We start from the raw sequence: 27034 nt of genomic DNA, 5'->3' as shown, positions 1-27034 counted from the left end.
TTTTTTTTAAGTATAAAAATTTTCATATTCAAAATCTACTGATTGTTGTTAAACACAATTACAAAAGTAATGTATGGGAAAACTAATTTTATTATTATTATTATTTTTACAGATGTAGCTATAATTATTTATTTAATATAAAATGAGAGTTTAATTATAACACATTTGATATTTTAAACCAGATTCTTATTCTTAGTCCCTTTTTGCTGTTTTTATTTACTCAAATTAATATTTTTTAAAACAGTTAAATGAATATAAATATCTAAAATGATAATTTCTTGTTTAAAAATACTCAGAAGGATGGATATTAGCCAGTAGAATCCTATAATGTTCAACACATTATCTTTGTTTTTGAGAAATAACATTTTCAGCCAGTTTTCTAAACTCAAAGGTACTTATTCTTCTATAAAATCAAATTTGAATTATTGTTCACCTTTTTATTAGGAAATTCTTATTTTTCGACAAATGCTTTTAGAGCATCTCTCATCGGTACACATTCTAATTTCAATATTCCGACTTTTTTAAGGCTTCAAACCCCGTTATATTATGATAAGAGGAGCATAGTAATTAATAAACCTAGGCGCCAAATAGGCCATAAATTCGTTAGTGTTATAGTTAGACAATAAATATCCAGGAGTTTATAGTTGGCAAACATAAAAGAGCAAAAGTAAACCCACCTAGGGTTCCAATTCATCCAAATAAAGATGTTGATAAAGATATGAACCTTTTTGAAACATACAGAGACTTAAAATTGAGATGGAAAAGAACAACAAGGTCTAGGAAAAATAGGCTCAGAATAGCAAGGAAGTGGAGACAACCTTACTACTTCAATCCAACAAATCAGCCAACATGTATGTTCGTTCTCCACGAAAACCTTCCGAGAACAAGAACAGATAAACCTCCAGAAATGAACCATGATAAGGTAATTGTTGATTTGAAAATGAGTTTAGGAATATGTGCCGGGGAAAATTGAGCTTGACGAGTCCCATAATTTTCAAGTTTATCCACCAGACTCGGTTGTCCAGGATATAAAAAACCTCAAAACTGAAACTTTTTGTATATTCAAATCTAGCCCACTTCACCAACACAAGGTTTTTACTACCTTAATTAATATGTGTAGGTCACAAAAGGAGACGTGGTTCAAATTGAAAGACTAAAGCGCAAGAATGCAGGTACTTAACAATAATTATAATTATTATCAGGGGACAAGGTGACATTTGGAACTGTGCTATTAGTTGGCTCAAAGTACTGGACAATAATTGGAAAACCAACGTAAATAAAACAGAATTTTATAATATTTCAGGGTACCTTATGCTAAAGTACATGCTACAATTGAGCAACAGGTACTGATTTTAATCTTACATGTTATTATAGACTCTTTGTGGAGAACAATTGAGTTTCAGATACAGGAAATCCAGGAGAATTTCAAAATTTTTAAGGTTTTAATTGCAAATTATATCAAATTTAGGGTTCGTCATTGGGTAACTGTTTTGAGGATCGATGATATCGTAGTGGATCCTTCAATTGAGGTAAATTATTTACATTTAACACATTCAGATCAACACTGAACACAAACCATCAAGGTTACTTGACCTCTGGTCGAACAGATGGCTATACACTGAGGAGCTGGAAGATATTGATAAAACCAAAAGTGAATCAGAACGTACAAACTACTTACTTTAAATAAAAAGTTTTATTATTATATAAAATTGAATTTGTTGAATTGTTTGTAGAAATTTATGATGGTCTTGAACACGAAACTGGATACTATAACAAGCTTGGATTGACTGAATCGTACAGGTGGTATCCTGACCCTTACTCCAAGTATAAATGGAAATAAATTTAATATATTAAATTGCTATATTACATTTAAGCTAATTAGTTTATATTACACTTAGCCAAAGCTCGAAATCTTTTTAAAACAGAGGCTTCGTACATTTCAAAATTCTCTTCGTCGTGTTTTGGCTCCAAGGGTTCGTTCTTTCCAAGAGCCAGAGCGTACAAATCACAGCGAAATCTAGCTCTATTGTTTCGATAGTGTAAAAGTGCCCGCATCGCATGTTCCTTTGATCTAAAAATGATTCTACCAATCTTGATATTCTTATCCACTTGGGTGTCAATCACTTCCAGGGGCTCCACCCTAAGGAGTCCATAGTTATCAAACAGTCTCGGAAAGTGACTACTTAACAGAAGGCAGTTTATTTCAGACCCGTTTGCTATTTCGAGTGTTTTAGCTGCAATTATCAGCTGCCCCAAACTGAGTTCGACTTCCTTACTCTCGTTTTGAAAAGATCCAAACACATAATCATAGTAACTTCTATCTTCATTTTCATCATGTTCTGATTTAGATGATTTTCTTTGTTCTTGAGCTCTTTTTTCAAATGCTTCCTTTTCTCTTTTTAACAAAGAATCTAAATATGTCGCCTGCTTCGATGATATATCTTTCGACCTCTCAAGTCTTCTCCTTTTAGCTCTTAATTCCGCTAGAGTTTGATTATATAACACTGAAAAGTTATTTTTCGTTTGCAAGAAGTCGAAAGCCGCCTTTATTCTCACAAACTCCAAGTCGTTTTGTTCTCCATCCTTCTTTTGCTTATCCGGGTGTAATTTTTTGGCTTTTCTCAGAAATAATTTCCTTAAACTTTTTTTGGACTCTTCTACATCGATATTTTCGTCAACTTGTATTTCAAGGAGTGAAAACACGTCCACACCCTTGAGTATTGACGGCAATTCATCCATCAAATTTCCAGTTACATTTTAATTTTAAAATTACAGTTTAAACAGAAAACATTTATTTTATTCAATATTATACCATGTAGATTTTTTTTAAAAAATTATTCTGGTTTGTAGCTCATATGTAGACAGATGGGCTGTTTGGGCACTCTGTGAAATTCATGAGCAGGTTATTCTACGTCATGTTCGAAGGTGAAGACTACCAATCACCTCAGAACTGGACGACTCTAATGGAAATTACAACTGGAAATATTAATAAAAATCACAACTCATTAACGATTAATGAGTTAAAGTACGATTCGGGGACCTTGAATTTCATGAAAACTTCATGTATTAGTTTTTTACATTCTTTATCTTCAAACCCGTACTTGGTCATCCAATCACAGAACCCATGTGGTTCATCAGTGCTAGGAACACAGTTTATTAGAGTCAACGTTTTTTCCAAACAACTTGACGTTTCAAATATTGCCTTCAAGTCTAGGGAAAGTATAATTGTTAGGCATTCCTCCCAGAACACTCTACTTTTCCAATAATTATTAGAACATATTCTTGACCATAAATAACACTTTCCATCTTCATCACATAAATGATATTTATCGGAGAATTTGAGGATCGAGTAACCGCACCAATAATCTGCTTGTCTTTCAGACACCGATAAAATAGAATTAACCATTTCAACCAAAAATTGGAATTGATCCCTAAATCATAATCATAAAAGTTTCAAGCTTACTTTGATCTTATTTGTGAATGAGTTGAAATGTTCTTTGAAAGTAAGTCACAGAAAACTTGACGCACTAATGATGATTGAATTTCATCTCTAAACTCATTTATTGCCAAACCCTCTGATGTTCCCCAAACACACTCAAGGAACCTATTAACTGAATTATATTCGAAAAATCATACCTCTGAATATCATTTTCTACCTTTGATATAACTCTGTATGGAGGTGGTCGAATTATTGTTGATGGGAATAAAAAGCTCGTTACCTAACAATTTATTAGTAATTTACCATTAAAATCAATTATATATGTATAAATATTGTGCACAAAATACTTTGTTGGTTTTGCTGGAAAATTCAGAATATTTGGTTTTACAATTGTCCTGGATTTGCGGCATATTCCTGTTCATATTTTCTCCCGGGAAAGTATTTTCTAAGTCCTTTGAACCAAAGTTATTCAGCGTTTCAATCAGAGAGTTGAGGTCGTACTCAAGGTTTTTTAGCTTCGCCATTTCGCAAACCATAAATCTACTCACAACATCGTTAATTTGGTTACATCTGGTCTTTTCAAGTTCATTTAGTGAGTTCACCAAGGATTGTATCTTGTTATTGAATTCCACAACGTGGTTGTATTCGTCGTGCTTATACACCATGTTATTTATCTTTATAAAGTTTAGTATTATTGGTATTACTGTCTTGTGTACTGATGTTTTAATTGAAGGCGCTTGGTGTGTTGCATCCAAACAGAGCGTAACTGCATTCTTTGCGTTGAAATAAGACTCTTTCATCTTTGAGAAACAAACTACTTTGTCAGATTTATATTTATCAACTTCCTTCTTCAACAACTCAATTTCACTAACTACATCTTTGATCCCATGGTCTTTATTTTGTTCAAAAAAACATTCATTTGAGACCGAATCCACGAATTCTGCATGGTTTTCAGCCATTTTAGTGAGGTATGACTTAAAGGCTGATAGAATTGAAACTGTAGAGAGTCCTTCTGTACACTCTAATATTGTCTTTAAATTTATTTTATCTTTAAGATTCCTCAAACTCTCAACATACTGATATTCTATTTTACATAAATCTGTGAAAATTTCATTCATGGAGTTACACATTTCTGCGTTTCTTCCTAACCGGCTTGACCATGACTGTAGAACTGACAGGATTTCAGGGTAATTAACAAATTCACCATCATTATCATCATATAATGAGTTGCTAATAGTACTTTTTTGGGAATTATCAGAAAGATCATCAGTTCTTTGCGTTTTCGATAACTCTCCAGAATCTGACTGATATTCTGTACTAATAGACACTGTATTGATTTTTGCAATTGTTTTAGTCATCATATTATCTATAGTTTGGTATGATACTGTTTCATTCATGGTATCTAGGCTATCTCCCAACTGATTGTCCATTTCACCAAGTATAATAGTAGGAAAAGTTACTGAGGGAACTATAAAAATAACTCAACTTAAAATGGTCAAAATAAAACAAAATCCTGATAGAGGAAATAATATTTATAGTTAATAAGGTTGAATCATGTATCATCTGGATAGAACCAATTATAGGGGGAATTAGAACTTACAAACATAAAAAAATTTCAAAAGTTAAAAATTAGTCTGAGAAATCAATTTTAAGAACATATAACAAATAAAAGACAAATGTGTAGGTGAGGAGTGTAAACTGTATGGATGGTGACACATATGGGACAATATTGTCAAATTTAATGGAAGACGTTAGAAAAATAAATTATCTATAATCTGGAGGGATCCATGGATTAAAAATGATGTAGATAAAGAACAAACAGAAAAATCAGATAAAAAATATCAAGGAATATGAGGTCTAATTAGACCAAATAAATAAAATATTAAGAAAATTATATTCTCAAAATAATATTCCATTAATATCTATAATACACTTGTATAAATAATGGCATAATTATGGTTAATATTATTAACGGAAGAATTACCCCATTCTAGGTCACCATAGATTAAAAGGTATACATTATACATTTCTTTTGTATTCTTTATATTTTCTACAAATTATAGATAAACTTAAGAATTGTAATCCGGTTTTAAACCTGATAAGAATTTTAAATGTTTTCTCCAGTTTCATCATTCTCAACGTTCTGTAGTAATATAACCATTTTTGATTGTTACAAAATTTAGACCATTTTACTATGGATTCTGAGGATAAACTTTTACTAAGCAAAGATCCCACTCCATTAGAAAGGGAAGTTGCCAAATGTTTGCTCTATATACAATCGTCTGGCACCGCCGATTTGAAGGGCGATGTTAAGAAAATTGTTGTTTCCTCATGTAGAGAAGTTGAAGTTGGAGCTCTTAAGAAAAACGCAGTTGTCGTGTTTGTTCCTTACAGAGTTTACCAAAATCACGTTCGCCGAATACATGGAAGGCTCCTCATTGAACTTGAAAAGAAGACCAAGCGTCATGTTTTTATAGTATCTCAGAGGAAAATTATGTCCAAACAGTCAAACAACAAAGCCTTTAGGAAGAGACCTAGAAATCGTACCCTGACTAGTGTTCACGAAGCTGTTCTTGAGGATATCGCAGCTCCCACGGAAATTGTCGGGAAAGTGTAAGTCAATTTTTCTAATTTCTACTTATTTTATTATCTTTTTTTTTTCGGTAAACTCAAAAATATTTTAGGACCCGAATGAGGCAGGATGGATCTCGCGTTTTGAAGGTATTCTTGGACCCCAAGGATAGGCAAAACGACAATGTAGAGGATAAACTTGAAACCCTCTCTGCAGTTTATAAAAAACTCACTAATAAAGAGGCCGTTTTTACTTTTAAAAATGTTACTTGAATATTTTCTACATTCTACCACCACCCTATACATTATTTACTATCATTTATTATATATGGCGTTGGGTGTTCCTTTCAAGGATATGTTAGCAGTTACTACATGTGTCACAGTTTCTCTACTAATAGGTATGGGAGTAACTCACAAGGTTTACCTTTCAATACTTAATCGCAACGAAAACAAAAAACAACCAATGGAAGGATCAGATAAACCAAGCTAGCAACTATTTTCACACAAACAATAATTTTATCCTAAAATAAACTATATAATATGTAAAAGATAAAATTAAAATTCAATCCACTAAAAGTTCCTGCGATATATCCTTTTTTGTCAAAAAGTGTTCCGACCACACTTCATCCAAACTAATAAAAAAATTATTCTTGAATAGAAAACAGATTTTACTATTTAATTGAGTGTTCTAAAATATCTAATCTAGTGATTTTACCTATATTTGTCCCTGGTTTCCTTTATCATTAGATGAACCGAAAGGGGTCCGAGGTGTGAAATGATCCACTCGTCGTTTCTGGAATTACAGCAATACGATACCTTTGAAACAAATGGGATCTCCAAATCAATTATTATATTATACAACATCCTTCCAACACGCCTAATATAAATTTAACCACAAGATTATTTAAATAAACTCAATAGAAGAGAAATAATTAATATAACCTGCAATGAGCAGAAGTTGTTCCCGTTCCCAGTATTACATAAAGTCCTTGATCTCTCCTCTCATATTTATCCAAATCCATCACTGATATGTTAAAAATTTGTTCCTAATATTTATAACTTAAGTATATTGGTACCCTTTGTAAAATATCCACAATTTGATTAATGTTTGGCATTACTCCTTTAGTCAGTTCAATTGGTTCTTTATGTAGGCAAACTGAAGTTGAATTGTAGTCCCAGAGCTGTTGTTTATTCCTGGGTGGGATAAACTCATCCCCGTAAGAGCCAAAGGACTCCTCATTGAAATCGTATTCTAGAAGTGAAGAGAATGTTTCATCATGTTCGTCGTCGTATTTTTCTTGATATTTGGCTTTATTCTTCTCTTCATAGTATCTTCTTTTAACGGTTTCCATCAATTTTTCCTTATTTTCAAGGAAAAAAGCCTGGCCAGGAGTCATGAATGTTGTTTTATCCTCATCTAACAAGTTCATTTTTTATTTAATCTTACCAGCTGATGATATGTATTCAGGAACAAACTGCATAAGAGCGGATTCTACATTTTCAAATGAATAATCCTCCAAGGAACAGTTAATATCATTTTTTACAGATTTTTTCGATGTGTTAGTATCGGGAGCCAAAAATTCACCTTCATTTTCAGTTTTTTGAAATTCTGAAGTATTCAAGTTCCTAAATCTATCAGAAACATCTATATTTATGGAATCAGAAATAAATTTACACAGAGCCTTCCGCGAGTATGTTCCCCTAGGAATAAAAAATTTACAAATACTTTTAACACACACCAAACTATTATTAAGAATATACATAAATTAAAATTTAAATTAAGGTTAAAATTACAACATACTAGAAAATAACTAAATTAACACATGATCACTACACTCAATAACCATAATACGGATAATTTCCATAGTTTCCATTATTTCCATATTGATAATAATTTTGATAATCTGGATAACTTCCATTATAATAATTTTGATAATTTCCATAATTTCCATATTGATAGTTTGGATAATTTCCGTATTGATAATTTGAGAAATCTTGTGAATTTTGGTATTGCTGATGATTTCCTAAATCTTGAACGTTTTTATACCCCAATTTATCCGATAATTCCTTTAGTATATTTCTATTTTTTAGTATTTGGTAAACAATCGTTTCCTTCAGTTCTGGTATGTATTCCAACTTTTGTTCAGGAGTCATAGCCTCCATCATTTCTAAAATTTCAATTTTAACTTAATTTCAAATTACCAGTTTTATCCATCAATTCGTCAATCTCAGATCTCATCTCCTTTTCTAAATCATTACATTTATCCTATCATTTGTTTACCTTTGCTTTCATCATGTTTTTCTTCAATTAATTCACCCTTTTCACCCCTAATTAATTTAAATAAATAAATTATACTAACCCTTCTTCACCCGAATTATCCTCTTGTTCTTGAATTGGAATCACATAAACTCCCAATTTTTTCATAACATCTATAATTGATAATGTTCAGGTACAAACCTGGATGTAATATTGCAATATCTCTTATTTTTCTAGTCAACTCTGGAATCTTATAGTAAGGATTCTGACTTATCTCCTTTGATATATCTATCATTTTATTTAATAAAATATTTAAATACCTCTCGACAACTCGTTTAATTTTTCAACTATATCATTCATTAGAACCTTGTAATTACTAGTTATAATATAGTATCTAGTATTTCTATAATATATACAACTACTCAGTAGGTTATTACCTGGATTTTCTTTCAACACATTACCTTTTACTGTGTCATTAACGTCAACTACTTCTATACTCAATAATATTGTTGAAATCTGGTACACATACCATTATTAAAAGAGCCTAATGGACTTTCAGACCCATTTTGATCTTTAGTTTCGTTAACATTAGAATTTTCAGTACTTATTTTTTGAGGGTGTTGCATATTTTGGCCCGGAGTGCCCTGCGATTCTAAATTGTCTTGGGAATTTACACATTTATACGAAATAGGCAAAATTAAATTAAAAATAATATAAAAATTTATAAAATACATTTTAAAGGAATATTTAACCTTGAAATTTTAATTTTCAATTCCTTCTCCCAACAACATCGCATTAATATATCTTCTCCTTCTTTTGAAATTTAACTTTTTAATAAACATCCCATCCAAATCTTTTTTTATCTATATTATTAAATTATTTAAACTAACAACTTTCTTAACTAGTGTTGACATATCTGTTTGATGTTTGATTAAGTAGTTACCAAATTTGATATGTTTACCATTTTAATTTTTCCTACTACTACTATCATTATTATTCCATCACTTGTCCAGTCAATTTTATAACCAACGGTATCAATATCATCCGAGTATACAGGACACTAAAGTTAGAAATTATTCGACTTAACAAACCTTCCATTTCCTTGAAAAATCCCAAATACAAACTTTCCCCCTGTTTGTTATTGATCCTAATATATTATGGAACACCGGGTTCCTAAAATTCCACTCCTTGATAGTTATTTACCATTTAATATCTTTCACGTAATCGAAATTTATAGTTAAAGAGTCCAAAGGAAGATTAAGCTCCTGAAAATATCATTTCTCCAACACTCACTTTAATGTCCCAAAAGTTCATTTTACAATCAATTGAGGCAGTAACCAACAAATCTGAATTTAAAAATTGGCTAGTATTTTACCTATGTTTGATGGGTTATAGTCAATTGCACTTATAAATGATCTGTGCGCTTGATTAACCTCAACTTGATCATTTATTTTAATAATTTGTCCCGAACAAGTGCCACAAATTGTCTCTGATCCATGTGTTCCAACTGTTATATTAGAAATGTTATTTTCTTTTTTCAATTCAAGTAATTCCTGTCAAATTGTATTCTAATTGTCCATACGAGAGGTTTGCTCAAGTTTTCTATGGACCATTTTGCCAAATTTCCAAATGAATCAAGTGATTGTAACGTGTTCCCTATAACTTCAGCAAGAATTATCTATACATTATTAACAATATAATAGTAAACAGGACTAGAATGTGTTGTTGAATTGTAATCTGTGCTAATCACTTTACTCTAAACCAGTTTAACCATAAATTGTGTCTAAGATTACATGGTATCTAATATCCCAAATATCTAGTGTTCCAAGAATCCCTCCTAATTCATAAATCATTCAACAGAATACCTAAAATTAACATGTTTCGGTCATACTTGTTAATGGAAAGTTTGGAAACTCCACCCTAACTAAGAGTAACATTTGTTAATTTACGCAGTTTAAAATGGGAAAAATCGATTCCTTAGAATTTAAATCAATAATCTAAAAATTTTCAATTATTAATTACAGACATATATTTCTCCAAAACGGAGTCCCAAATCATTACTTTTAATTGCAGAAACTGCAATCTTTTCAGAATTCACAACACAAATATCACTCACAGAATGATTTAACATTTCCAATGATTCAAATTGTTCAGGTAAACTAATTTCCAATGATTCAAATTGTTCAGGTAAACTAATTTCCAATGATTCAAATTGTTCAGATGCTTTAATTTCCAATGATTTAAAAGTTCTAAAGATAATTCTATAGTTAATTTACAAACTCTTTGAAATTTTGTGAATTTATATTAAAATTATATTCATATTCTTTCATTTTGTATGAATAAGATTTATAAATTTATTAAATATACAAGTTCAAATAATATGAATCATTAACCTTAATAGATTCATAGAGTTACATATTTAACAGAACAAGTCCAATTCATTCTGTTCATCATCGTTATTGAGAGATTTGTTTATTTTTTTGTCTATAAACTTTCTTTTTGGTGTAGTTCTTTGACATTTCTATAAATTCATTAAACGGTAAGTTATTTGAATATCTAAACTTACTCTTTTGGTTGAACTATGTATGGTATCAGAGGACTAAATTCTCATTTAACAGATTAATATACCTCAAAATGAACATATTGATTCCTATTTTGCTTCACATTGGAACTAATAATTACATATAACCAATTACAAACCTTAAAATATCATGTTCATTATTTTCAAATTTAGTCTTATTAATCGCAATTTTCAAGTTAGTTATTCTTTCGTCTAACATTGAATTGTCAAGTAAAAATTGTTTCTTCTCTTCATCCTCCTGAAATACATAAATCAAATCATTAATACTAATAATTCATATCTATTCTTTATTTCGTCCATTTTCTTATTTTTAATATCGTCTAGAGATTTCTTGTGGTTTGTTATTTTATCTTGTTCTTCTTGTTTCTAATAATGTCATTCATCAGGGATATACCTTAGTTTCTATAAACACTTGTAATTCTTTACAAGTTCCAATAGTTATTGTATTTATTTCATCAGTAATTTCTAAGTTTAATTTCAAATTATAAAAATACCTTCCTCCACAAATCCATCGATCATTTGTTTCTAATAATTATTTATATTTTAATGAGTTTCTATTTGTTTACTTGGATTATTATTTCATTTTCCATGTCAGATTTTTGTTTTTGATGTTCAGATATTTTCGAATCAAGTCTAGTAATTTTGTCCAACAGTACATTAACTTCTTTTATTAGTCTATTAATCTATTATAGATTAGTTTTCACCTATTCATTTTATCTCTTTGAATATTTTCTTCTGTTTTCAAGTCCTTTATATGATTCATATTCTTGCGTATGTCTACTTAAATATAGAAAATTCTCATACCCAGTGTACGATTTACTATTTTATCACCGTATTTCACATTAATATTCTTAATTTCTTCATAGTTTTCACGTAAAATTAGTTCCTTAAAATTAATACTAAGTATGTATTATTACCATCTCATCAAGTGTTTTTATACTAAATTTAGTATCAAAGTTGTATTCAGAATTAATATTCATAAGACTCTGTATACTATTCCATATCAACTTAATGAATTTGTTCATCTAAAATCAATTTACAGCTTCGGAAACCAACATTTTCATCCATATTTAATATTAATGTGTTGTATTTGATGATTGAAACATTATTTTCATCATTTAATGATTTGAATTTGTGTTTTAATTCAGAGTATTCATTTTCTTTTTTGGTATTTTGGTCCAAATTCTGTTCCAACTGTTTATTCAACTCTACAAGTTCTCTAAATTTTTAATAAATTTTATTACTTTTCCAAGTTCTCATAGTCCAATTGTACTTCACCAATCTATAAAACCAATTATACAATCATTAATTACTTTGTTTTCTAAAGTAGCTTTAAATTTCTTCAAGTCCTCAACTGCTAAGCATTTTAACTTGAAATCTTCCCCTTTTATATTTATTTCCTAAACAAGATTAATTAGCTTGGTTTACCCTGGTTGTATTAGATAATTGTTCAGAATGACTGTTTAGATTGTCTGAGATTATAATAACTGTTTCCTTTAGTTGTTCAATTTTCCTCCTTTTAGAGCTCATGATTTTGAATAATCCTTCAATTTCCTTAGACATACACTTGTTTTTAGAATTTATTCTTGTAAACTCTAATTTAATATTAATTCTTCTAACTTTCAATTCTCCATCAATATTCATCTATAATATTAATTTAATGAAGTATATTACTTTTGATTGTATATTTCTGGAATGTTCAGCTTTGATTTCTATTAATTTGTTATTACACAAGTTGATAAGATCTTTTTTATCATTTATTTGAGTCATCAAATTTCTCAGAAAATTGTCTTTTCTCTTCATAATTATTTCTAGCCGGTAATACTAATAAATTCATTTACACACTTAATTACTACTTATTACACAGTTAATTACTACTTAGATACTTGATTACGCTAATTAATATTTAAACTAATGGATTTATGTTATTAACCTTATTTTCAAATGTATGTACAATGAAATTCATGTATAATATTTGATTTTTATTAAATTCTATTCTAGACTCAATTCTTATGATTTGGTTTATAATATTATCCTTTTCTTTCTTGTATATTGTAATTTTTTCTTCATAATTCCTATTTATATTTATTTCTCTTGTTATTTCTTGTATTATCTTGTTATTTTTTCCCTCTACCCTTACAACTTCCTCCCTCATGTACTCATTTGACTCTCTCTGATAATCTAAAATACCCAGAATAAATCCTCTTTTACAACTCAAATCAGTTAAAGTCTTTTTAAGCTTATTTATGATTATACGGTATTGGATAATATTACTCTTGTAAAGTTTCTCAAAGTATTCAAGTATTTTACTCACATACTTGAAATTGTTACATGCTATAAAACATTTATAATTTCTAATTTCATCAATTATCTTCATATTGTCTAATTATATTATTTAATATGTAAGAAAGGAATAAAATTAAATTTCTCTGATAAGAAAATGAAAATTCAATCATCTTCTTTTATTCTTAATAAACTTTTTATTCTTAATAAATTTATTCTTTTTATTAACCTTTTTATTTTTATTACTTTTATTATTCTTAACAACCCTTTTGCCCTTATTACTTTTACTATCTTTTAGTTTAATTTCTTCTAAACATTTGGTAACATTTAATGTGTATCCCTAAATTGAACAAATTACTTTAAATATTTATACTTTGAACTGTTTATTATTAAGTTCTTTTATTGCCTCAGTGACTGCTGGTCTATTATCAAATTCTACGAAACCAAACCCCTAAATTTGGCTATACATTAATGTCTATACCTTTGATTTCATTGTTACGGGATCTCTTACTATTCTCACGGCTGAAAATTTAAATTCATTAGATTGCTTACCTTTTACTGGACTTATATTCATGAAAATATTGTACAAATCATCTTCAGTTGCGGTTGGAGGTAGTCTTCCAACAAAAACTGTTTTCTTCCTACTGAATTTCTAAAACAAATTCCAATACTTTATAAATACGCTGAATGAATCTTTATCGCTGGTATTTATAAAGAGATGATGTCCATCAACTTCCAAAGTCTACAACGTTATTTTCTGTAGAAACAAACGTTTTTTTCAAGTAACTCGTTTAAATACTTTGGGTCTGATAACTTAATATATGCATTTTGGTTATCCTTAGCATCAGAGAATTTCTCCTTGATAACTCCAACTTTCTTATTTCGAGCATATTTTGGGTCAATTGGCAATGATCTAAAATGAACCTAAACATGCGTAAATTGTAAATTCATTACTGATTGTATTATTTTCGGGTTAATTTTCAGTTTTTTAACGAGATCAGACTTGTCTTTAATAGTGAGAGGTACGTTTCCGATGAACACGAATCCTAAATTTGATGTCAACACACTAATTTTACCTGAACCTTTAAAATCAGATAAATTTTGTTTATTTAATTCTACACCCTCAGTATTAGAATCTTTAGTAGAATTAGCTTTATTTTCAACTAGTTCACTTTCTTCTATCCGATTTTCATCTTCTCTATTAAGTTTATCTTTAGTTTCCTTTTTATTTTGTTTATTTAATTTGGAAAATTTTATTTTCTTATTTTTATAGGAATCTGTAGGATTCTTAAGCTTTGTTCTTGAGATTTTACTTTTTTTAACCTTTTTTAAATTTAAACCTTTCCCTTTATTTTTAACCATTTATATAATTACATTCTAATATATAATATTAATACTATACTACATTAACATTAAGGATAATTTCATGAGGTTATTAATAATCTGTTCTCTATGTCGTGAGTTAGATCAGGTTAATTAGTCGGGATCAGGTTGATAGTTTGATGAGATTATTAATAATTTGTAATCTTTGTTGTGAGTTGTAAAAGGTCCAAGCAATTACCCATCTGGTTTGTTTTCCAAGTGCAAGTGTGAATTTTCTAAATTCACAAATGTGTAAATTGCCAACATCAATTTTAACCTCAGGCCTAGGTGCAAACTTAAATTTAGAACCTTCGTAATATAAGTGATGTAGTTTTGAGTCTAGAAACTGAACCTGCTGTACATGATTTAGATTATAATGTCTCATTTCTCTATGGATAATATTCTTGATTTTCTTCAGAGTTGACATTCTTGGTACCAATGTAGTGAACCAAACGATGTTATGACAATATAACTTACTTTCCTGTAACATTATTTCTATAAATGCCAGGTCTCCATGTTTCTCAGATAACATTAACTTTAGTTGTCCAGTAACTGTACTGTTCCCATTACACTCAATATTATCCATGTATGACTGTTCAGTTGATAAATTTGTATCCTCTGATATTGAAAATACAAGTTCACGTTCAGTTCCTGTTGAGAAAGTACGTGGGTTTAAGTTTGTCATTTCCAATGAAGAATGGAATGGTGGATTACACATTGTCATTGCAACCAACTCGTGTGAATATAATATACTATTGAAGATGAGTGTTGGTGTTCTTTGTAATCTTAGATTAATACGGTCTTCTAAATGATTAATTTCCACATTTTCTCTCGCCAATTCAAGTGTCAAATTATCTATATCCGTTCCTAATCATATTATTACACTACTTATTACAGTACTTGACTAGTTAACAGTACTATAGACTACTTGACTAGACTAATTATTATATATATTATTTTAAATAATTAAAACTATTTAAAAAATTATTGTACCTATAAAATTCCAAGAATTTTCACTAGTACCAATGAGTGGATAAATACAACTTGCTCCTGTTCCTATGTCAAGTACAATAATATTCAGTTTCAATTGTTCATCTGAGTTGATGTTGTGGGCTTCAATATCTGATATATGTGACTCATTGTTCTTTAAACATAGTAGTGAGGATATGGCTCTGATGTAACCAAGTCTGTTAGGTACACAAGGTGCCAAGTATCTAATGAAATTTGAACTAGCACTTAAATCCTTAAAGTACTTATTTAACACATCCAAATCCTTATTTAAGTTACATGAATCTTCTTCACATGAGCATGGCAAATACAATTCCAAGCCATAATTATGCTTCAATATCGCCTTCGATAAATGATATACTGAGTCTGGATGGTTGAAATCATAATGATAACTTGATGATTTTGGCATAAATGGTTTCCACCTCAAGTTTAGTATCATATGTTTTTTCAGAAATGGAAAATACTTTGACAATACTAGGAAATCATCTGTAAACTGCCCATTAATAGATTTTCTGTTAATATTTACATTATTCAATGATTGGCTTCGATTATTACTATTGGAATACTCCAAATCTAAATAACTGGAAGAATCTTCTCTCTTCCTTTTAAACATATTCAGGTTTAATTTTAAAAATCGTGATTATATTGTTTTAATAACACAAATTAATATTAATACAAATGATAAATTACTCTCGATTAATTATATTTTAAATTAGATTCTAACAATGAATTGTAAGTATAAATAATTAAAATAAAAAAGGTTTAGATCCTAGATATATTACACAAAATATGAAAAGTGTTATTTATAAGTCTTGTGGTAGGGTTAGAACAGTTATAATGGAGAGTGATTTTGTCTGGTGAGCTTTCCGCTTAATATCTTCCATGACTAAAAGTTAATTTAAATTTAATTATTATAGTTTAGTTTATTTTTAGTTATATTGACTTATTTATTATTACCCCATGTCATTATACCTAAATTTAATTTAGTCTTGATTATCATATATTTATTAATTGATTTTAAATTTTGTTTATACTTTCCTGATACTTTGATCTCTAGTTTTTTATAATTTTATATTATTATCCATAATGTCGGTTGTTGGCATGAAATATAGCTTAATCCCGAAGGAGAACCGGGTTGCTATTTACGAATATTTAATAAAAGGTTTGCTCCATAAAATAATTTTATTTATTTTTAGAGGGGGTTCTTGTTGTTCAGAAGAATCCGAAGATTCCTGCTCACCCTGAGATCAGTGTTCCTAATCTTCATGTTCTAATGACTATGAGGTCTCTGAAGTCGAAGAATTACGTTGAAGAGAACTGCAATTGGCAGCATTTGTACTTTACTTTAACTGATCAGGGGATTGAGTTTCTTCGAAGTTATCTTCACCTTCCTCCCACCGTCTTCCCTTCCACCTTGACGAAAAAGCAATCTTCTCGTGTAGCTCTTAAAGAAGAAGTTGTCTAATTATTAATATCTTTCTAAACTTATATACATGTATATTTATTGTATAAAGAGATTATTTGGACTTAATGAGGATTAGTAAGAGTGTGGCGAAGCATCCTGCGAATTGTCCCGAGATTCTGCATTGTACTTTGTCTCCATCCTTGTCATTTTGGAAGAGATCGCACTTGTACATTGAAGATGCTGCGATGACATCTTCTGGTATCCCGTTTGCCAGATTTACTTGCACTTCTACTTGTGTTGATAGCAGTTCCGGCTTATATCTTAGCAGTGTCGAGATATTATTCAATGCTCCCAGATTTCCTTTATCCAGAGAGTTTTCTATTTGATTTATCAGACTATCAATTTCATCAGTTTTCTGATTCTTTTGATACTGGCCAGTACCATTCGTATATACACTTGAATTGTCTTGATAATTGGGATTACCATTTGATTGTGAATATGAATTTGACAAGGAACTACTCTGTGAATTACTCTGCAAATTACCTTGTGTATATGAATTCCCTTGTAAATTAGTCTGTGTATATGAATTCCCTTGTGTATAGGTATTATTTTGTGTATAAGATTGTGTATTTGTATGTTCAGAATAAGCAACAAAACAATATTTTTCAGGTGGAATAGTCTCAGTGATTGAGGTTGCAATGGCTACAACAAGATCTTTAACTCTTGGTTTGTCACCTTTGATGACGGCCACGATTTCCTCATGACGTGAGTTTTCATCTCTGAATAACGTGATTGAGAGAGTTTCTGGGTTCGTCGTCCTCTTAATCTCGTCGATTGCTGACAGAAATAGGTCTGGGATAACCACCATTACCAGCATGGTGTTATCAGCTTGGAGTGAGTAACTGGAGTTCATTAGCTCTGATATTATACATGTTGACTTGATTACTGATTTCACTGTGCCTTTAAGGAGCAGAGTTCTGTATTCAGTCTTCGGGTAAAGTTCCCAGGGCATCGATAAAACGATATCATCCACCTTACTCTTGCGTCGGAACCAATTTAATCCCTTTCCTCCTCTTCCTATTATTGTTCCTGACACCAATTGCGTCGCCAAGATCTTTAAGAACACTGTTGAATCCTTATTCTGGTAGAATTGTTTCCTTGTCTCCTTTAGACTCGATACTTCCAAAGATGAACACTCCGGTTCTGGACTATAATATTGTGTATTACTCAAATGATTATTACTTAATTGTTTATCACCATGTATATATTCTTTATCACCATGTATATATTGTGATGATTCGTGATATTGTGTTCCTTCATGGTGTGATTCTGGATGTGTACTGTAATGTGATTCAGAGTGTGTAAAATGTGAATTATCCATTTGTGTATTCAACTGCGTGTTTACGTGTGTATTAAACTCCATTTCTGCATGTTTATTGAATTCCATTTCTAATTGTGTATCCATATCTGATTGCGTGAAGTGTGTATCCGGATGTGTATTGTATTGTGAGTTATCAATTTGTGTGTTAAATAACATATCTTCATTTGTTAAGTGTAATTGTTCATTTAAATGTATTTGGTCATTTGTTAAATGTAATTGTTCACGTGTATTTAAGTTATTTTCCATATTTTGGAAATTAGAAACTTTATTTGGGGAATATACGTCAAGCTTACCACGTTGTTTATTTCTATATTTATTAACACCTATTCTATTCATTGTACTCGAATTATATGTACTTGACGTATATGTGCCTGTATTATATGTATTTGGAATAGCATTATATGAACTTGAGACTCCATTGTAGGAGTTGGATATTGTACCATTGTATGTACTTGAGACTGTACTATTCAGTGAATTAGGAGCTGTACTTGTAGAGTTATTAAAAGTATTAAGACCATTTGAGTGGGCATCAAATGTATTAATATTCTTGGATGGGTTTGTTTCATAGCCTGTAACCTTCTCTGACTCCACATAGTTTGGATAATAATCAAATAGTGGGAGTGTAAGATTCGAGAAACCCAATTCATTATCTATTATACTTTGGGGTACTTCAGAGTTTACTGAGTCGTACATATATGAGCTTAGCACATCTCTATTCCTCGAATCAACCATACCTGAGTACCAACTTGGATCAGTTCCATTATGGAATTGATTATCCTTAATAGTCTCAGAAAGTGAGTGGTCATTATGAGAACGAGATATATTCAACGAACTCATACCCACATCTATATTACTTGTATATTCTCCCTTTGTAGTATATTCCCCCTTAGTATATTCCCCCTTAGTATATTCTCTATTAGAATAATCTCTGTTAGAGTATTGTCTATTAGAATATTCCCCCTTTGTATAATCTCTATTTGAATGTCTGTTAGAATTGTGGAATCCAGAGGCATATGAAACATCTGAATTATCGTCACAAGATAACATTATTAATCATAATATTGCGAGTGACGTGCTTTAAATAACAATAAAGTTCCAACTCTATTGAATAGTAAACGTACAATCCAATGAAAGAGTATTAATATTGTAAATCCAAATATTTACAAAATCGAAAATTAAATTATGATTAGAAAATGTGTAATTAAATCCTAAACTCTAATCAAAACAAATTAAATATGTCAAGAATTGGAAAATGAGTAATGAGTTAAAGAACAAGTGAATATTAGGGAATAAGGGATTAGCGAATGAGTGAATTAAATGGAAGAATTAATGAGTATCATTGTATATCCTTAAATTTAAAGTGTTGTGTTAAAACGTAGATTAACTGACATTCAATTTTTTAAAACCTCTCGGAAATCCAAGAGTTTAAATAATTAACCAAAATCCAGGTTAAACCCTAGAATTTAAAGTTAAGTTAGCTGATTTGGACGTATATCACAAATATTAATAAAGAGAATTACTAGAGTGAAATATGTAATATAATTATATCCGTTCATTAGTTAAAATATATTCTAAAGACAAATTAAAAAATTTAAAGCTAAACGGTATGAAAACTGAGAATAAATCCTCAAGCCTAATGGGGACTTTATGTGGAATCCTTGAGTAAAATATTAAATACATCCTATACACCGAAATTACACATTTTATCACATTTTATAGATAAATTAGACATTAAAATTTATATTCAAAATGAATTTAAGTTCATTTACAAATTCTAATATTTTGAGAATCGTAATGTTTATTTTACACCCCATCCTTGTTTCCTTTTTCTTTTAAATTAATCTTAATCCATTATTTCCAAATGCATCTTATTTATACATTAATTAATTAATAAGATTCCTTATCCTTCCTATTAATTTGTTCTAATATATTCAAATTATTCATATATTCTTCTTATTATTTTATATATTTGTCTTGGTCTATTATTTCATTACTTTACAAAATAATTGTTTGCATTATTTAATAAATTATTATTGAATTATTATTTAAATGAGAAATATGGCTTTTGAGCAGAGCACCAGTGGCGCAATGGATAGCGCATCGCTCTCCTAAAGCGGAGGTTGCGGGTTCGAGTCCCGCCTGGTGTGATTTGATTATAATTTATAATAATTTACACAATCATATGATTCAAATTATCAATAAATTAAAATTAAAAATCAATCTGAAATTCTCACTTGACTTATACTCAAGTCCATTGATCTCCACATTTTCATACCAGTTTTATACTCTAACTTTCCATTACATTTTTTGTTTAAGTATATTATTGTATTTTCAAGGTCATCAAGATTCTCAGTACAAGAATCCATATATTTCAGAATTATCATAAGTCTATACACATTAAAATTTCTATTCTTCATTTTATGAAGATTTTTCATTAATATTATATTATCATAATGTAATGTTACAATTTCTATAAAAATGTTAATATTTAATATAATTACCAGATTCTACTATGGATTCTAATATGAGATTCCATAATGTATTTAACTTCAATTCCAATAAATTAAAATAACCATTTTCTTCATTAAGAATTAGATTACTCAAATGATTAATGATCCTAGTAAATATAATTTGTCTCCATCTACAACATATTAAGAAGTATATTCTTACATTGAGAGATTTCTTAATTCACACATTAATGTAGCTTTTACTGTGTTAAATCCAGTAAATAATTTATTTCCCAATACACTATTTTCATGATAAATATTATCAAGATTATTTAAATTTCCCCAATTTTCAAATGCCACTTGTTTCATTCTGCTATAAATACCCGATACTGAACCATTGTGTAGTAGTTTAACCAATTCATTATCAATTATAATTGAGTCCATCCATCTTCCATTAATTTTAAGGTTAACTTTCTTAGTATTTTCCAAATTCAGAACTGCCAATTTTAAAATTTTAATCACCAATGTTACAAATATTCGAATCATGAAAAACTCTTTTTTCGTCAATAATTTATCAAATGTACTATTCAATACATTTTTAAAATTATTTTCATTAAAATTTCTAATTTCCATTAAATCACCTAATTTACAATCAATTTAATAATTTACAATCAATTTAATAATTTACAATCAATTTAATAATTTACAATTAATTTAATAATTTTGAATTAATTTAAATTATTAAATTTTATAAAACTTACATATGAATGAATAGAAAAAATTAATTTCTGTGAATGTTCTGACTTGAAAAGATTTAATTAAATTTCTAAGTTGTTTGGTTACATTTTCAAGTGATTTGGATATGGTGGATTCCTTCTGGGCTTCTGCCTTTAAAATTTCTATCGGCACATTAATTTCAACATTGTTTTTTACATCTTCATTGAATATTTTCGATTCAAATAATTGTTCTAATAACTTTGAAAATGTTAATTTAATTTCCGACTTCGAGTGTGTTTTAACTTCACTAATTCCAGCCAATGTATTACTGGTATTTCTTAATATTCCATTTTCCAAACACCATTTTATATCTTCCACAATCCATTCTTTATATAACATAATTTACAAAGATTTAATATAAGAATTTATCAACACCTCCATATTGCACCCACATCAACTACCTTCTATACATATACTTTCTCTACATTATATACTTTCTCTACATTATATCCATTAATACTTAAATATTTAATAATATATATAAGAATGTATAGATATATTATTAATTTGAGTGTTTGGGAAAAATTATAAAAATTTGGTTAAAAGAACTTTAAAAATATTTTACAAAAGATGAAAAATAAAAAGATTCCAATGATAATGGAGAAAATAGCTCGATTTCGAGTCATTATAAAGTTAATATTCTTTTGAAGTTTTTGTACATCAAATAAATGTTTATTGACTATAGTATTTACTCTATTATATATTTTAGCTAGTTTACGGTTCCCTCTTTTAAGAAGTTCAAGATTCTGAGATGCTTGACCAGTTAATGATTCCACATCCATAATAGCATCTACTAATCCCATACCAGACTGTGTAATTTTAGTTGTATTTTCTTCTTTATAGTATTTATCAGGTGAACTAAACAATATGAACCGTTGATATCTGGTATCAATTTGTCTAGAACAGTTGTTAAACTCTGTGGTTAATTGGTCAAAAATACTACTATATCTCTGAACTTGTAAATACTTTACACTATCAGAATTCATCCACTGCTTCAAAAGTCGAGAAACTTGAGAATTGGCCTCATTTAGTCTTGATTTAAAATTATTTTTATAATTAAGTACAGACTCCCATTCTTGCTCAGTTTTAGGTTCATTTTTCAAATAATTCTCTAATATTTCAAGATTCTCACGGAACTCATTCTTTAGTTTACCTAAACTACTAAAGTCATCCAATCCAAATGAAAAATTAAATTTCTTCACATCAGTATTAATATTAGTTAATCCATTATTCAAATTACTAAATCCATTTTTAAACTTAGAAAATTCATTATTAGTAAATTCATTAGTAAATTCATTCGTGAATTCATTTGAGAATTTATTATTAGAAAATTCATTACATTTGTCCATATCATAATTGAATCAAATAATTATTAATGATATAAATTATTTATATAATTATAAATTATATGTATATTTGATTCAAAATATTCTAATTCCCCATCGGGTCAAATTAGAAATTATTTCAACATTACTCTTCATAATATGATTCATATTTGTAATATTAAAATTTAAATTTCATCGCAATTATTGATATACAAAGTGTGTAATTAAAGGTTTTTAATAAAATGTATCTTGAATGGTCTAATATTCTTAAAGATTTATCTCCATCATTTTGGGGTTATTTAGGTATATTCTTCTCATTAGGACTTTCAGTATTTGGAGCTGCCACGTAAATTTTTTAAACCATATATCCATACTCCTTACCTACCCTTAGATACCAATAATTACCCTAAGATACCCCTTATTTTACCTTAATTACTTGTTAAATACCTTTTGGTAATATTTTATATATTGAATGATATAGAGGATTAATGTTATGTGGACCATCAATAATGGGTGGTTCAGTGAAATCACCAAGAATTACAGTGAAGAATTTAGTATCTGTTATATTTTGTGAAGCGATTGGTATTTATGGGTTAATAGTTTCAGTACTTCTAATGAATATCGCATCAAGGTTTACAGGAGAAAAGGCACCTCTAAACCTATTACTTGATAAAGAAATTACTAAACTATATTACAATGATTTGTTTAGAGGTTATTCAATGCTAGCCGTAGGCTTAATTGTTGGATTTTCAAACTTATTCTGCGGGTAATTTTAATTATTTCCACTCATCATTTATTAAATATTAAATTAATATTAAATAATGAATTAGTATTTATTATTGTTTAGTATTTCTGTTGGAGTTGTTGGAAGTGCTTGTGCATTAGCAGATGCTCAGAAACCTCAATTATTTGTCAAGGTTCTTATGGTTGAAATTTTCGCTAGTGTTCTAGGTTAATATATATATAATATTATTTAATAGTATATTCTAATTTGTGATTGAATATTGTTTTAGGACTTTTTGGTGTTATTGTTGGTGTTATTATTGTATCACTTGTACCCTAATTTTCTTATTCCATATACTCAAATATTTTCTTACTCTATATACTCAAATATTATTCTCTTTATTAAATTATTTTATTATATAATTAATGTGATGTGAAATAAAGTTGTATTTATGTGGAATCCACATAAAAGGATTTATTTATTTATTTATTTTTTAAAATATGAAGACTAAAAGTAAAACTGGCAAAAATAGACTTGATAAATATTATCATTTAGCTAAAGAACATGGATATAGATCACGTTCTGCATTTAAAATCATACAATTATCCAAAAAATTCAATATCTTCCAAAATTGCAAGTAATTCTCCAAATTATCCCTATACTTATTATAATATCTATATATTTATTGTATTATTTTTATGTTTATATATATTTATATTGAAATTAATGATATTGTTTAGTGTATTGGTTGATTTATGTGCTGCTCCAGGTGGTTGGTTACAAGTTGCTTCAAATCAATTACCAGTTTCAAGTACTATTATAGGAGTTGATTTAGTACCAATTAAACCAATTAAAGGAGTTACTACATTCCAAGCTGATATTAGAACACCCAAATGTCTTTCACTCATTACTAATCATCTTAACGTATATTAACAAATTATATACTAACATACTTAATTATATAGTTAATTATATATTTATATAGTTAATTATAGTTTATTGGTATAATAATTGATTAGGGTATGAATGTAGATGTGGTATTACATGATGGATCACCGAATATGGGATGTAATTGGAATTTGGATGCGTTTAATCAGAATGTATTAGTATTAACAGCGTGCAAAATGGCATGTAGTTTACTTAGGAAGGGTGGAATCTTTGTTACAAAGGTTTTCAGATCCTCAGACTATAATTCTCTGGTCTGGATGTTAAGTAACTGTTTTGACAAAGTCAAAGTTACAAAGCCTCAGAGTAGTAGAAATGTATCAGCAGAAATCTTTGCTGTATGTATTGGATTTAAAACACTTAAACTCATTGATCAAAGGCTTTTTAATCCCGATTATGTATTTCAAAATTCTGATGTACCAATAGAACAAAATGAATTAAGTCAATCAAATAAACTACTAAGTAACACCCCAAAATCTCTAAGTAATACCCCCAAAACCTTAACTCATACATCGAAAACTCCAAATCATGTATCAAAAACATTGAATCAATTACTCAAGGAACAAAAGAAAATCAATCGTGAAGGATATGAAGGTCCAATATATTCTGAAATTAGTGTTATTGATTTCCTTAAATCTAAAGAACCGGCTGTAATTCTAGTAACATACAATAAACTTCTATTCACTACTACTAATAGTAATACCATTGGTACTAAGAGTACTGATGAGGAGATATTGGAAATGGTTAAGGAGAATCCATTAACTACTGAAGAGATAAAATTACTTTGTTCAGACTTGAAAGTTGCTGGGAAATCTGATCTACAATCATTACTTAAATGGAGATTTAAACTTATCAATACTATTCCAAATCTTAAAACAAAATCTAATCCATCAGATTCAACAAAGCCAGGAATAGACGGTTCAGAACCTACTATTTCTGATACTACAGTTTCTACTACTACAGATCCTACGGCTATGGATACTGTAGATTCTACTATAGATTCTACGGTTATAGAAATGGATAAAAAGATAAAGAATAAAATTGAAAGTGAGAAAAGACGTTTGGAAAGAAAACAAAGAAAAATGTTAAAAAAGTTAAAAATTGGTAAAAACTCAAATTCTTCATTAATAACTCCTGATCCTGACTTATTTAGTCTTAATTCATCCAATTTACAATCCTATCCAGAGGCCTTACCAGATGGTTCAGAGTCTGAAGAAACAGATATAGAATCTAAAGAAACAGATCCAGAGTCTGAGGAAACAGATGTAGAATCACAATTACCAGCTGATATAGAATCTGAAGACACAGTTATAGATTCTCAGTTAACAGATATAGAATCAGATATAGCAACAGAAATAGAATCTGAAGACACAGTTGTAGAATCAGATGAGTTGGAAGATTATGAAATGAAAAGATTAATGAATATGGAAATAGATTTGGAAGTTCGACATTCAATTGATAAGATTAATGAACAAAATACAAAACATGTAAAATTGTCAAGAAAACAAAAGGCCAAATTAGAACAATCAAATGAACTTAAGAATTTCATTAATAAATTACAATATGAAGCACAAATTCATCATATGAATCAATCAGATCATTCCGATACTGAACCAGATGTGAATTATGAGCAAGGTGATTCGAATTCTGACCAAGGTGACTCAGATATAGAAACACCTCACAGAGATATAAAACAAGATGATTTGAATGGAAATTTGGATGAAGATTTAATATCAAAAAGATGGTTTGATAATGATATTTTCAAACTTAATCTACATACAAATCATTCAACCAAACAACCTAAACCACCTAAACAAGTTGAACACCCTAAACTATCTAAACTATCTGAACAACCTGAACTTCCTAATAAGTCTAAAGAAAATATGGATATAAAGATAGTACCAGCAATATCAAATAGTGAGAAAGAAGAAATAATGGGAGATGTTAATAAATTGGCAGAAATTCAAGCGTTGGGTTCATTAATGATAAATAAGAAGACGAGAATGGCATTAATTGATGGAGCATATAATAAAAGAACGTTTACTGATGAGGATTTGCCAAGTTGGTTTGTAGAGGATGAGAATAAGCACAATAAGCCTCAGTACCCAGTGACAAAGGAACTAATGAAAAAGTACAAAGCGAAGCTTTTGGAGCTAAAAAATAGGCCTATAAAGAAGGTTTTGGAAGCTAAACATAGAAAAGCATTAAGAGCTAAGAAGAAATTAAAGTCAATTTTACCGAAAATTGAAGCCATCTCAAATGACCGAGAAAGTACCGAGAATCCAAACAAACTCCTCAGAGGATTAAAGAAAATACAATCCACTAAACGTCAAAAAGTTTATGTAATCTCAAGAAGATCAAATTTCAATAAACTTACCAAAGGTGGGAAACAAAAATCTAATAAAAGTAAAGGAAGTAGAAAAGTTTTAAAACATGTTGATCGAAGAATGAAACAAGATAATCGAAGATCTAAAATCAAACCTAAACGTAAATCCAGAAAAATACGTCCACACTAAATTTTACACTATT

At 29.1% G+C, this 27034-nt stretch overlaps 16 protein-coding genes across 16 annotated transcripts, besides 10 other annotated features; 5 read left to right on the top strand and 11 right to left on the bottom strand.

The window, feature by feature from the left end:
* Positions 1-327: 327 nt before the first annotated feature.
* TA11255 (50S ribosomal protein L21, putative) lies at positions 328-1840 on the top strand (the record flags this gene model as incomplete). The annotated part of the gene is made up of 11 exons (XM_948384.1): positions 328-391; positions 445-606; positions 645-922; positions 951-1091; positions 1121-1172; positions 1203-1272; positions 1304-1343; positions 1375-1439; positions 1469-1529; positions 1558-1663; positions 1734-1840. The coding sequence occupies 11 exons, from the start codon at positions 328-330 to the stop codon at positions 1838-1840; spliced, it is 1146 nt and encodes a 381-aa protein (XP_953477.1).
* A 38-nt stretch (positions 1841-1878) lies between these two features.
* On the bottom strand, positions 1879-2739 carry TA11260 (uncharacterized protein; the record flags this gene model as incomplete). Its single annotated transcript, XM_948383.1, has 1 exon — positions 1879-2739. One exon carries the CDS (start codon positions 2737-2739, stop codon positions 1879-1881), a length of 861 nt encoding a protein of 286 aa, XP_953476.1.
* Positions 2740-2995: 256 nt separating this feature from the next.
* On the bottom strand, positions 2996-4869 carry TA11265 (uncharacterized protein; the record flags this gene model as incomplete). The annotated part of the gene is made up of 4 exons (XM_948382.1): positions 2996-3431; positions 3464-3604; positions 3637-3719; positions 3787-4869. The coding sequence occupies 4 exons, from the start codon at positions 4867-4869 to the stop codon at positions 2996-2998; spliced, it is 1743 nt and encodes a 580-aa protein (XP_953475.1).
* Positions 4870-5633: 764 nt separating this feature from the next.
* Positions 5634-6283, top strand: TA11270 (40S ribosomal protein S7 (RPS7), putative; the record flags this gene model as incomplete). The annotated part of the gene is made up of 2 exons (XM_948381.1): positions 5634-6052; positions 6124-6283. 2 exons carry the CDS (start codon positions 5634-5636, stop codon positions 6281-6283), a joined length of 579 nt encoding a protein of 192 aa, XP_953474.1.
* A 289-nt stretch (positions 6284-6572) lies between these two features.
* On the bottom strand, positions 6573-7773 carry TA11275 (uncharacterized protein; the record flags this gene model as incomplete). Its single annotated transcript, XM_948380.1, has 5 exons — positions 6573-6642; positions 6726-6887; positions 6953-7056; positions 7087-7427; positions 7458-7773. 5 exons carry the CDS (start codon positions 7771-7773, stop codon positions 6573-6575), a joined length of 993 nt encoding a protein of 330 aa, XP_953473.1.
* Positions 7774-7846: 73 nt separating this feature from the next.
* Positions 7847-9001, bottom strand: TA11280 (uncharacterized protein; the record flags this gene model as incomplete). Its single annotated transcript, XM_948379.1, has 7 exons — positions 7847-8178; positions 8213-8257; positions 8292-8338; positions 8371-8440; positions 8469-8555; positions 8588-8758; positions 8797-9001. The coding sequence occupies 7 exons, from the start codon at positions 8999-9001 to the stop codon at positions 7847-7849; spliced, it is 957 nt and encodes a 318-aa protein (XP_953472.1).
* A 618-nt stretch (positions 9002-9619) lies between these two features.
* TA11285 (uncharacterized protein) lies at positions 9620-10597 on the bottom strand (the record flags this gene model as incomplete). Its single annotated transcript, XM_948378.1, has 5 exons — positions 9620-9820; positions 9850-9945; positions 10217-10264; positions 10294-10516; positions 10548-10597. The coding sequence occupies 5 exons, from the start codon at positions 10595-10597 to the stop codon at positions 9620-9622; spliced, it is 618 nt and encodes a 205-aa protein (XP_953471.1).
* A 2157-nt stretch (positions 10598-12754) lies between these two features.
* On the bottom strand, positions 12755-13225 carry TA11297 (uncharacterized protein; the record flags this gene model as incomplete). Its single annotated transcript, XM_948377.1, has 1 exon — positions 12755-13225. The coding sequence occupies one exon, from the start codon at positions 13223-13225 to the stop codon at positions 12755-12757; it is 471 nt and encodes a 156-aa protein (XP_953470.1).
* A 75-nt stretch (positions 13226-13300) lies between these two features.
* On the bottom strand, positions 13301-14493 carry TA11295 (uncharacterized protein; the record flags this gene model as incomplete). Its single annotated transcript, XM_948376.1, has 6 exons — positions 13301-13471; positions 13505-13582; positions 13613-13783; positions 13814-13873; positions 13903-14055; positions 14086-14493. The coding sequence occupies 6 exons, from the start codon at positions 14491-14493 to the stop codon at positions 13301-13303; spliced, it is 1041 nt and encodes a 346-aa protein (XP_953469.1).
* A 124-nt stretch (positions 14494-14617) lies between these two features.
* Positions 14618-16114, bottom strand: TA11300 (uncharacterized protein; the record flags this gene model as incomplete). The annotated part of the gene is made up of 2 exons (XM_948375.1): positions 14618-15360; positions 15487-16114. The coding sequence occupies 2 exons, from the start codon at positions 16112-16114 to the stop codon at positions 14618-14620; spliced, it is 1371 nt and encodes a 456-aa protein (XP_953468.1).
* A 473-nt stretch (positions 16115-16587) lies between these two features.
* Positions 16588-16966, top strand: TA11305 (40S ribosomal protein S10, putative; the record flags this gene model as incomplete). The annotated part of the gene is made up of 2 exons (XM_948374.1): positions 16588-16663; positions 16698-16966. 2 exons carry the CDS (start codon positions 16588-16590, stop codon positions 16964-16966), a joined length of 345 nt encoding a protein of 114 aa, XP_953467.1.
* A 52-nt stretch (positions 16967-17018) lies between these two features.
* Positions 17019-19334, bottom strand: TA11310 (uncharacterized protein; the record flags this gene model as incomplete). Its single annotated transcript, XM_948373.1, has 1 exon — positions 17019-19334. The coding sequence occupies one exon, from the start codon at positions 19332-19334 to the stop codon at positions 17019-17021; it is 2316 nt and encodes a 771-aa protein (XP_953466.1).
* A 1027-nt stretch (positions 19335-20361) lies between these two features.
* Positions 20362-20434, bottom strand: a tRNA.
* A 69-nt stretch (positions 20435-20503) lies between these two features.
* Positions 20504-21850, bottom strand: TA11315 (uncharacterized protein; the record flags this gene model as incomplete). Its single annotated transcript, XM_948372.1, has 4 exons — positions 20504-20757; positions 20789-20928; positions 20958-21375; positions 21496-21850. The coding sequence occupies 4 exons, from the start codon at positions 21848-21850 to the stop codon at positions 20504-20506; spliced, it is 1167 nt and encodes a 388-aa protein (XP_953465.1).
* Positions 21851-22050: 200 nt separating this feature from the next.
* Positions 22051-22860, bottom strand: TA11320 (uncharacterized protein; the record flags this gene model as incomplete). Its single annotated transcript, XM_948371.1, has 1 exon — positions 22051-22860. The coding sequence occupies one exon, from the start codon at positions 22858-22860 to the stop codon at positions 22051-22053; it is 810 nt and encodes a 269-aa protein (XP_953464.1).
* Positions 22063-22122: a sequence feature (1 probable transmembrane helix predicted for TA11320 by TMHMM2.0 at aa 247-266).
* Positions 22861-23078: 218 nt separating the features above from the next.
* Positions 23079-23186: a sequence feature (Signal anchor predicted for TA11325 by SignalP 2.0 HMM (Signal peptide probability 0.078, signal anchor probability 0.910) with cleavage site probability 0.053 between residues 36 and 37).
* On the top strand, positions 23079-23899 carry TA11325 (vacuolar proton-translocating ATPase, putative; the record flags this gene model as incomplete). The annotated part of the gene is made up of 4 exons (XM_948370.1): positions 23079-23182; positions 23318-23602; positions 23684-23787; positions 23850-23899. 4 exons carry the CDS (start codon positions 23079-23081, stop codon positions 23897-23899), a joined length of 543 nt encoding a protein of 180 aa, XP_953463.1.
* Positions 23121-23182: a sequence feature (4 probable transmembrane helices predicted for TA11325 by TMHMM2.0 at aa 15-37, 58-80, 115-137 and 157-179).
* Positions 23318-23324: a sequence feature (4 probable transmembrane helices predicted for TA11325 by TMHMM2.0 at aa 15-37, 58-80, 115-137 and 157-179).
* Positions 23385-23453: a sequence feature (4 probable transmembrane helices predicted for TA11325 by TMHMM2.0 at aa 15-37, 58-80, 115-137 and 157-179).
* Positions 23556-23602: a sequence feature (4 probable transmembrane helices predicted for TA11325 by TMHMM2.0 at aa 15-37, 58-80, 115-137 and 157-179).
* Positions 23684-23705: a sequence feature (4 probable transmembrane helices predicted for TA11325 by TMHMM2.0 at aa 15-37, 58-80, 115-137 and 157-179).
* Positions 23763-23787: a sequence feature (4 probable transmembrane helices predicted for TA11325 by TMHMM2.0 at aa 15-37, 58-80, 115-137 and 157-179).
* Positions 23850-23893: a sequence feature (4 probable transmembrane helices predicted for TA11325 by TMHMM2.0 at aa 15-37, 58-80, 115-137 and 157-179).
* A 161-nt stretch (positions 23900-24060) lies between the features above and the next one.
* On the top strand, positions 24061-27021 carry TA11330 (uncharacterized protein; the record flags this gene model as incomplete). The annotated part of the gene is made up of 3 exons (XM_948369.1): positions 24061-24197; positions 24301-24484; positions 24580-27021. The coding sequence occupies 3 exons, from the start codon at positions 24061-24063 to the stop codon at positions 27019-27021; spliced, it is 2763 nt and encodes a 920-aa protein (XP_953462.1).
* Positions 27022-27034: the final 13 nt, after the last annotated feature.

Source organism: Theileria annulata, chromosome 4 (genome assembly GCF_000003225.4).
Source record: "Theileria annulata chromosome 4, complete sequence, *** SEQUENCING IN PROGRESS ***".
NCBI lineage: Eukaryota > Apicomplexa > Aconoidasida > Piroplasmida > Theileriidae > Theileria > Theileria annulata.
This window is presented reverse-complemented; position numbering and strand designations above follow the sequence as displayed.